The sequence below is a fragment of the Quercus robur genome, chromosome 3 (genome assembly GCF_932294415.1).
Source record: "Quercus robur chromosome 3, dhQueRobu3.1, whole genome shotgun sequence".
In the NCBI taxonomy this organism is placed as follows: domain Eukaryota; kingdom Viridiplantae; phylum Streptophyta; class Magnoliopsida; order Fagales; family Fagaceae; genus Quercus; species Quercus robur.
This window is the reverse complement of record NC_065536.1, coordinates 3,888,181-3,898,424: the sequence shown is the minus strand read 5'-3', so window position 1 is coordinate 3,898,424 and position 10,244 is coordinate 3,888,181. Positions and strand designations below refer to the sequence as shown.

Sequence of the window (10,244 nt, the reverse complement as noted above, 5' to 3'; positions counted from 1 at the left end):
CATCAACTGGAGATTATTAGAATTTAATAATTAGAAAGAATAAATTGTGTGGGATTTGTTAGGTGAAATCAACTGCTTTAGATCCATTCTTATTATATTCTTACACTGTTAGATTTTTACGCTTTGTTAATTCTTTTTATTCGTTGATTTATTTTTATTAAATAGTTTAAATTAATTCAGATAGTAGAACATTCCATTTATTTTCGATTTTCCAAATAGTAATTAATTTAGTGAATTTCGGTATTCAGTAACATAGTTAATCCCTGTGAGTTCAACATTCGTTTTCTAAAAATACTTTACTACTTGTTACGATTCTGTGCGTTTGCAGATTATTTTTTGCGAACAGTTATGTTTTCCCCAAAAAAAAAAATTTATTTACAACTAAACTTTTTAAGTTTCAAATATATTATTCAGATTTCTCTTTCTCTTAAAGGATATTATCATAATAATGAAAACTCATCATAAAATTACACTTAATATTACTCAAATAACCAATAGGCACATTCATACATAGCCAAGATTGTGTTTTGATATAAATTCAAATTCTCACTTTCAAAATGACTAAGTCATAACTCAAACAAAAATTAAATCAAAACAATAAGAGGGAGAGAGAGGATTTATGATAGGGAACTCAATTCAATTCAATTGGTCTTCTTCATATTTTATCCAAATTCAATTTCTTTAGATAGCTAACCAAGCATACATCTTCTTGGATTTTCTTAAATCCAATTGATCTTCATGGATTTTGAGGCAAAGTCTTCCAACAAAGGCATCCCATAATAATATTTAAATTTGTTACAATACAAAACCAAAAAAAAGAGTAACATATCTTGTACTAAGTTATGCATCAATATTCATGTTACAACTAATATGTATGTACAAAAAAATTGATTTATGCTATACATATACAAAGGGAATACTTTATCCATAATGGTGAATACATCTATAAATTACTTGAAAATTGAATATACATTTCTATCTAAGACACAACTTTTTAAACATTGGTTAACGACCACATAAAACTATAGTAGCCAATAGGGGTGGCAAAATCTGACATGACCTGCGAACCCGACATGACCAACCCGTTTGTAAACAGGTCATAGATTGAGGCTAAATGGGTTCGGGTCATATTCAGGTCGACACGGCTGATCCGTTTAATAAACGGGTCGTTTTCATGTTCAATATGTGAACTCGTCTGACCAGTTTGACCCATTTAGATAATAAAGGTATTAAATTTTGTTATTATTGCTTAATTTTGTTGTTGTAATTATATGTTTATTACTATATTTATGGTTGTAATTGTATTTTAATTTTAGAAATATAGAAATTGATAATAGATTATTTAGGCCATGTATGACATTTTAATAAAAAAAGGTTATTAAACGGGTTATTTGTATTAACTTTTACATGACTTATTGATTAAACAGGTTAAACGTGTCAAGTTGGGTCAACCTGTTTAATAAACAAGTCGAGTTAGGGTTGAGGATTCTTGACACGTTTACTAAATAGGTCGGGTTCGGGTCAACCCATATAGTAGAGTACTTATGGCTCGACACGACACGAACCCGACCTGCGAACACGAATTGACACCCCTAGTAGCCAAATCCCACTACAATTCTTTTACTATATTCTTTACCATAGCTTTGAGATTTTTTTTGGTTGGTTTATGGGAACTAATGTTGTTGGCACTTAAGATCTTCGATGGCACATCACCAATAAAATTAATCGGGAAAACCTGAAGAATATGAGGGGGAAAAAAAAAACTAACTAACTATATATATATATATATTCACACTCAACAAATCAGTAGTTTTTTTTTTATTTTTTTAATACTAATTGGGTGGCAATTGAACAGTTTTCATAGCTGCTTGATTGAGAAGAAGGAGAGTCATAGACTTGAAGGGAGCTTGAACTATTATCAAATTGAGTTTGATGGAATAGTAAATGGAAAGTTGAAAAGTTAGGAAACGTTAAGAGAGAGAGAGAGAGAGAGAGAGAAATGGAAATAGATTTGGTTTGATGGAGTAATAGATGGGAAGTTGAAAAATGGTATAAAAAAAGTATGTACTAAGAAACTATTTACTTAGGAAAAAAAAATCACTTCTCAATAGGACTTTTATCCCTACAAAATCATTTTTACCATCAGATGTGGAGCTGTCTATAGCAGATATGCCACATGAAATGTAAAACAAAAACATAATGAATAATTAAAGGATAATGAAATATGGTGATAGAACAAAATTGCATAATTATGAATGCAAAAAGAAAAATGGACAAAAAAATCAAGAAAAGTCCTTAAAGCCTAAGAACCAGAATAACTTAAACTCCTGCCATTGAACATTTAGTTAGTTGTTTTGTTATCACCTAATAATCATTGCAAAAAGAATAATGAAAAACATCAATCTCTATAAACATTGAGGAAATTGAGGTTTCAATATTAAAAAAATCTACCTGTTTCTTCCTTCACCATTTTAAGAAAGTCCTTTATCTTGTAATTGATGCACACATCAGCCCTAAGATTCTTGCAAACAGCCATTTTTTCATCACTCATTGCCACTCACAATCTAAAAATATATGAATACTTGGAAACCAAACTTATGCATTAGAAGAAAAGTGATATTGGACTTGCAGTAACAAACACACTTGCTCCATGGTATTAGCTATCTGAATTGCAAATGTACCAACACCACTTGAGCTCCCATGGACCTGAAATTTTAATATTCATCAATTATGCATTGGAGACACCATGTTGCAACAAACAAAGATGATAGAAATTATCATTTTAAGCTTGTATCCTGCATAAAGTATCAAACCATTTGTAAATTGGACCATAAATTACACTAAATAATCATAAAGGCTCAAAATTACCAAAACTTAAAAAAATAAAAAAATAAATAAAAAAAAAACCTACCAAATAATTGAGAGAGAGAGATAACCTTTTTTTTTGTTAGAGAAAACTATGCATAAAATGAAAGAAAAAATGACAACTTTATAGTAAGAGAGTAAGAATAGGAAAAGACAAAATAAAGGAAGATAAAGAGAAAGATGAATAATGATATTAAAGTAGAGGGTAGTGGGGAGATGTAAAGGTAAGGGAATGAGAAAGGTTTGAGAAAGTGTAAATATTAAAAAAAAAAAAAAGTGAATGAGTAATGTTAAAAAAATTATAGGGAAATTGAAAATAAAAAAGATAATGACATGGACGCTGATGTGGCTCAACTGAAATATAGCAACAATAAATATTACACTTCAGCTTTTAGACATATATAGATATAGATATAGATTGCAAACCATTACATAGCAATTAAAAAAACAATTCTCATAAATTATTTAAATAAGTCACATGACTCATTATCAGCTTTGTGGGGGTGACAAACCAGGGAACCCATACCAATGTATATGTTGGGTCGGGAGCTCAGCCTAAGGAAGAACTCCTCATCGACCAAGCCAAGCCGAAGTCAAAAGGGACGATCTGCCATTTGAGAGTGACACACTGGACCACTCCACAGAAGAGGATAAGTATTAAGAAAGAAAAGAACAAAAAAAGACATGGAAATATCTAAGAGAAAGATGCTACTATTGCATTAAGTGCTCTGCAACTAACTGAACCCTATTTTTCAGCCTTTACAACCACTCCCAACAACTTTGGGGAGGGGCTGATTGGACAAGTATCAGCACTATCAATTTAAATTTACACATGGATGGTGGAAATGGGAAGAAGACAGTATAAAATATGGGGGAAAGACTGGTAACCGGGGTAGGGGGGATGAATGATATATGAGAAGAATCAATGTCCTCGGATTATCCGAGGACATCTCTTCCTAGTAAATCTACATCATCTTTCTTTCTTTATCATCAAGTCTGATTCACTAAGATCCAAGTTTCCAACCCATTCTCTACAAATTCATTGTATTGGGCTCATTAAACCAAGATTTTATACATTTTGAGCTTGGGCCCCAACCCGTGACCCTACAAGGTCCATCTCTTATTAAATCCCTATGCGATCCTTAAATTAAAAATAAATAAATAAATAATAAAAACCGCCACGTAGTTTAATACCCATGATGTGCCGTTTACCTGAACTAATAAAAAAGATAATGACATGGACGCTGATGTAGCTCAACTGGAGCGTAGCAACGATAAATGTTACGTTTCAGTTTTTAGATATATATAAATATAGATTGCAAACCACTACATAGCGGTTAAAAAAACAATTCTCATAAATTATTTAAGTAAGTCACATGACTCATTATCAGGTCCATCTCTTATTAAATCCCTATGCGATCCTTAAATTTAAAAAAAAAAAAAAAAAAAAAAAAAAAAAAAAAAAAAAAAACACCATGTAGTTTAATACTCATGTAAGGGCGACCCTAGACATTTTGGGACCTAAGGCGAGAACTAAAAATTGAGCATTTTTTATACTTATATATTAATTAAATTAATGTTTATTTAATATTTTTATATAATATTTTTCATCATTATTTTCATTTTCTTCTAAATTATTTTGGTGAATTTCTTGCTTATTTGTGATATTTTCATCTAAATTTTGTGTTATATTTTGTTTAATACTAATAACAAATTTATCCATTGATCCTTTTTGAGACTTAATTAATTTTTCTTCTTTTTTCCTTTTTTTAAGTTTTTCATATCCAGATGCATATTTTCTAGTAGGCATTTCTAATCAAACAATATATTTATAAAGACTAAAATAAAAAATAACTTTCAAGTGTAGAGCAAATAAAAAATAGAATCTGATTTATATAAAAGTATTGTTGTAGTTTCACTGAATAATAACAAGTTTTTAGCAATCTCAACCTGCATAAATTAAAAAAAAAAAAAATTTAAGCACAAGTATAACAAAAATTTAAGCACAGTCATAACACTGACACAAGACTTATTAATAAGTCCCACCCACCCAAAAAAAAAAAAAAAAAAAAAAACTTGAAGGCCCAAACTTAACGCCCAGTCCAGGGAGGGTCCAGGCAGCCATAATGATAAACTGATAAGTGATAAACAAAGTTACAAAACTAGCCAGGGAGGGCCCAAATAAACAAAGTTACCTTAAGTACTTAACAAATAAAAGCCCAAATATTTATACCTGATTCCTGAACCTCAAAACCTGATACGGTGAGGTGAGCAGTTGAGACTTGAGAGAGGCGGAGAGCAGAGAATCAGAGAGAGGCTGAGATGAGAACAGACTGAGCAGTGGAGACTAGAGACTAGAGAGAGGCGGAGAGCAGAGACTAGAGAGAAAGGTAAAATTTTTAGGGTTTTGAGTGGATTTATTTGTTTTGATTTGTGGATTCTTGGTAAATTTTCAATTGGGTGTTAGTCAAATTCAAACAATTCTGCTGGGAATGTAAATTTCTTGATGAAAAAATGAATCTAAAATCATAGAACCCATGTCCTGGATTATTGTAACTTGTATGGCTTCAAATTGCTATCCCTTAATTCTATGATTTTAAGGTAAATTGAAATAACAAGACCCTAATACTATTTTTTTTTTTTTTCCTTTTTTTCTATTGTCTTTGTTTGATGCCTACCTAGCTCAGATCATGAACAAGCATATAGTTATATTGTGTACTAGTAAATATACCTTGTACAATGCAATTTTACATGGTAAAAGCTGTTTTGGAATTCCAAACAAAACGTCAATATCTACGCGGTTTGGGTCATATGCAACTCTAGCTGGCTTCACTGATTTCGAGGCCTCAGAAGGAGAAGAAGAAGATTGTTGTGGCTCTAGTTCTTGCATCATACAAGACAAGGACCTTCTCCGCAGGAGCCAGATCCGTAATTCCCCTACGGGGCTTCATGTACTTGATTTAATCGATCGTGGATCATTGGAAGCCAATCGTGCTCTATACAATAATTTGCTAAAGAAATGCACCCATTTTGGGAAGTTTAAAGAAGGAAGAGCTGTGCACTCCCACATTGTACATTCCCAGTTCAAGGATGACCTCGTTATTCATAATACCATTCTCAACATGTATGCCAAGTGTGGTGCTTTGGATGATGCTCGTAAACTGTTTGACGAAATGCCTAGTAAAGACATGGTCACTTGGACTGCCTTGATTTCTGGCTATTCTCAGAATGATCATGCTGAGGATGCACTTGTTTTGTTTCCTCAGATGCTTCACTTTGGTTTGCAACCAAATCAATTCACTTTGTCTAGCTTGTTAAAGGCTTCTGGGGCCAGGCCTAATGATAAACATGGTCGACAAGTTCATGCCTTTTGTTTAAAGTATGGTTATGATTCCAATGTTTATGTGGGGAGTTCTCTTGTGGACATGTATGCTAGATTTAATCTAATAAATGAAGCCCGAGTAGTCTTTGATGGGTTGGTAAGCAAGAACGAGGTATCGTGGAATGCTTTGATTGCTGGGCATGCTAGGAAGGGTGAAGGAGAGCATGCTTTAAGTATGTTTCAGGAGATGCAGAGAGCAGATTTTAAACCAACTCATTTCACCTATTCGAGTGTGTTTAGCGTTTGTGCAAGCACTGGATCTCTAGAGCAAGGCAAATGGATTCATGCACATGTGATAAAATCAGGGGGTAAGCTTGTTTCTTTTGTAGGAAACACTCTTCTTTACATGTACGCAAAATCAGGAAGCATTGAGGATGCAAAAAAGGTGTTTGATAGATTGGTGAAACAAGAGTTGGTTTCTTGGAATTCAATGCTCACTGGATATGCACAACATGGGCTAGGGAAGGAAAGTGTGCAATGGTTTGAAGAAATGTTAAGGATAGGAATTGAACCTAATCACGTAACCTTCCTTTGTGTTCTTTCTGCTTGTAGCCATGCCGGGCTTTTAGATGAAGGACTATATTATTTTGAATTGATGAAGAAGCACATGATTGAACCACGTGTTTCACATTACGTGACAATTGTTGATCTTCTTGGTCGAGCTGGTCTTCTTGATCGAGCCTTGAAATTCATAAGAGAAATGCCTATTGAACCCACAGCAGCAGTTTGGAAAGCCTTACTTGGTGCTTGTAGGATGCATAAAAATATGGAGTTAGGTGCTTATGCTGCTGAACATGTTTTTGAGCTTGATCCATATGATTCAGGGCCCCATGTGTTGCTCTCTAATATCTATGCCTCTGCTGGAAGATGGGGTGATGTTGCGAAAGTGAGAAGGATGATGAAAGATAGTGGGGTGAAGAAGGAGCCTGCTTGTAGTTGGGTGGAGATTGAGAATGCAGTCCATTTGTTTGTGGCAAATGATGATGCCCACCCACAAAGAGAGGATATCTATAGGAAATGGGAAGAGATCAGTGGGAAGATCAAGGAGATTGGATATGTCCCAGACACTAGCCATGTGCTTTTGTTTGTGGATCAGCACGAGAGGGAAGTAAAGTTGCAGTACCATAGTGAGAAGCTTGCTCTAGCATTTGCCCTTCTCAAAACTCCTCCAGGCTCTCCTATACGAATCAAGAAAAATATTAGAGTTTGTGGTGATTGTCATTCAGCAATCAAGTTTGTGTCGAAGTTGGTGGACAGAGAAATCATTGTGAGAGATACCAATCGGTTCCATCATTTCCATGATGGTTCATGTTCTTGCAGGGACTACTGGTAGTGCTTGCTACCCAATCATCTATGAAAATGATTGTGTAAAGGAAGCCTCCTAAGTTTAACAGGCTATTTCCCAGTTGAAAGTGGAGTTATGTCAGCATCTGAAGTACTAAACCATCCCTGGTTCTAACATTTTCTCTAATCATTCAATGAAGGCTCTCCTTTATTTTGACTTGACCATCACGAATCCTAGTATTCCTCTGCCACATATGTGGTAGATATTTTTCATATCTTTTTTTTTGAGAGGGTTTTATGTATTTTTAAAGTGTCTGGCTGTATGTGATTATATTGTTCATATTAACTGTTCTGAAAAAATTGGTTTCTGGTTTTGCAGGAGAGGAGGATGAAAGTCAAGCTCTTACGTATCCTTGCCATGATATTGTGCCTTTTCCTCTTACAAATTGATTTTGTTCTTAAGTTAGTTGTAAATTCTTGTTTGGGCCATTTATGGAAACAGTTTTTCCTTGATTCAATTCTCTTTGTGAATATTTTCCGGGCTTTCAAACAGAGTATGTTCTCTTTATCTCTTGTATGTCTTTTATTTTCACTGATGAACTTATAATTAATCATGTGATATATGACCTTTATGTGTATATTTGATTAGTGTACTTTAAAATTTCTCAGATTGGATGAAGATTTATTTTTTATCAAGACATTCTCATGATTGGAACTCCTTTTTTTTTTTTTTTGATAAGTCATGATTGGAACTCCTTAGCACATATAGTACTGTAGATATTGTTTATAATGTGTTGCTGCAGAGCCATAATTTTTTCCCTTGTGTTAATAATAGGTGGCATGGTGTTGCTTCATGGACTTGGGATGCCCAGGATGAAACATGTGGCATCTGTAGGATGGCATTTGATGGTTGTTGTCCTGATTGTAAGCTTCCTGGGGATGATTGCCCATTAAGTAAGTAACATACATTATCTTTGATGCAATTTCAGTTTGTTTACATGTTTTGCCATTTTGTCTTCCGTTTTTTAATTTCCTAACTTAAGGAATTCCTCAAATGACTCTCTCTCTCTCTCTCTCTCTCTCTCTCTCTAAGTAAAATCAGTTTATACTTTCAACATGTCAACCTTTTATTTTTTTCCTTTTATGGCATGCCCTTAATGTAGCTTAAATCCTATGCTGATTGCTGCAATGCCTTATTTTTTTACCTATGGTTCTGGGATGTTTGACCAGTACAAGAGCAGTGCTACTGTTGTGTACTAACAGAGAGGGAGGAACAAAGGTAGGGGGAGAAAGAAAGAAAAAAAACCGTAGCTGACAGTATTAATTGAATCATTTTGAATTGCATCTAAGGGATGAGACAATTGCATATAGAAATTGACATCTTCTTATATGTATAAACTAGCCATGTGATTGTAGTATCTTTGTTTATTTAGATTTGCATATATTGTAGTTTAAAAAAGCATTTTACACTGAGGTTGTTTCTTTCCATGCCTTTTCTCCACATGCTTTTGTTGCTGGATCTCTGAAAATATGTCATCTCAGAAAGTTAAATCTTATACTCCTTCTCCCAACAGTTTATAGTATTTTTAACATTCAGTGCCCCAAACACAACTCCCCTTCTCCCCTCCCCAAAAAAGGGGGAAAGAAAAAAAGGTTGCGTACCTTTTTGAATAAATTCTTTTTACCGATCACAATTAAAAAGAAGAAGAAGAAAGAATTGACTTCTGCCTTCGGTAGTAGTTTGGGAAATTTTATGAGAGTAAGTATTGATGTTTAGTATTATCTTGCAGTTTGGGGTGCATGCAACCATGCGTTCCATCTTCATTGCATCTTGAAATGGGTGAATTCACAGACCTCGCAAGCACATTGCCCAATGTGCCGTAGGGAATGGCAGTTCAAAGAATGAGAGAAAAATAAATGAATTCCAAGTTAAATGAATGAATACCAGATCTTCTCCCTCTCTCTCCCTCTGTGTGTATCTGTTTGCGTGCTTGCTACTCTTCATGGACCTCTCAAGAACATTACCCCATCTAGTGTTGAAGCTCCTCTTGTGCAGCCTCCAATACTACAGGCAATTTAATTAAGGGATGCCACTTGTAGCAACCTGTTAAGATGGTGAACTTGGCTTATATAATTTTGTGGCTAAACCTCCATTACTACTAGAAGTTTGTGTTACTGTGGATTATATATTTGTTTAATGCAGATCTGTCAATCAAATCAATTTCTTGTACTAGGAGCTGTTGTGGTTTGCTTAGTAACAGCCCAATTATCTAGAAGTAAAAACTATTTTGCTTGATTTTATCCTCCTTTCTTCCCGTTTTGTCTTCATTATTTTTGTTGTAGGATATGATATTTGTCCTTGTCTAATATGATATCTGTTCCTTTAACAAACCAGACTTTATTAATTTCTCATAGAAACTAATTTTTATTTTTATTTTGTCAAATTTGATAGAAATTATATTTGCTTAATGAGCTTCATTTGTATTGAAAGCAAAATAGGATTAGATTTATTGTCTTAAAAATAAGTGTCTAAAAGAGTTTTTAAAAAATGGGTCAATCTATCTTGATACAAATAATAAAGAGTCATTTCACATTGATGCGAGTCAAGTAGGTCAACAAGAAATTAATATATTTATTATTAATCATGTTAAAGTATGTTGACCCATTTTGATATAATTCATGGACAAAATATTATTTTGATCCCTAAACTTTA

At 33.7% G+C, this 10,244-nt stretch overlaps 2 protein-coding genes across 7 annotated transcripts; both read left to right on the top strand.

Moving 5' to 3' along the window:
- The first annotated feature begins 5,106 nt into the window (after positions 1–5,106).
- LOC126716754 (anaphase-promoting complex subunit 11) lies at positions 5,107–9,832 on the top strand. Of its 6 annotated transcripts, none has more exons than XM_050417729.1 (5): positions 5,107–5,255; positions 7,911–7,938; positions 8,087–8,105; positions 8,367–8,485; positions 9,322–9,832. In XM_050417729.1, exons 2-5 carry the CDS (start codon positions 7,920–7,922, stop codon positions 9,435–9,437), a joined length of 273 nt encoding a protein of 90 aa, XP_050273686.1. In that variant the 5' UTR covers positions 5,107–5,255; positions 7,911–7,919; the 3' UTR covers positions 9,438–9,832. The 6 variants fall into 6 exon arrangements, with proteins under 6 accessions (XP_050273686.1, XP_050273684.1, XP_050273688.1 ...); XM_050417727.1 differs by having other exon boundaries at positions 8,069–8,105; XM_050417731.1 differs by lacking the exon at positions 8,087–8,105 and adding an exon at positions 8,074–8,085 and having other exon boundaries at positions 7,911–7,939.
- LOC126716749 (pentatricopeptide repeat-containing protein At3g24000, mitochondrial) lies at positions 5,122–7,763 on the top strand. The gene is made up of 2 exons (XM_050417721.1): positions 5,122–5,255; positions 5,553–7,763. Exon 2 carries the CDS (start codon positions 5,556–5,558, stop codon positions 7,578–7,580), a length of 2,025 nt encoding a protein of 674 aa, XP_050273678.1. The 5' UTR covers positions 5,122–5,255; positions 5,553–5,555; the 3' UTR covers positions 7,581–7,763.
- Positions 9,833–10,244: the final 412 nt, after the last annotated feature.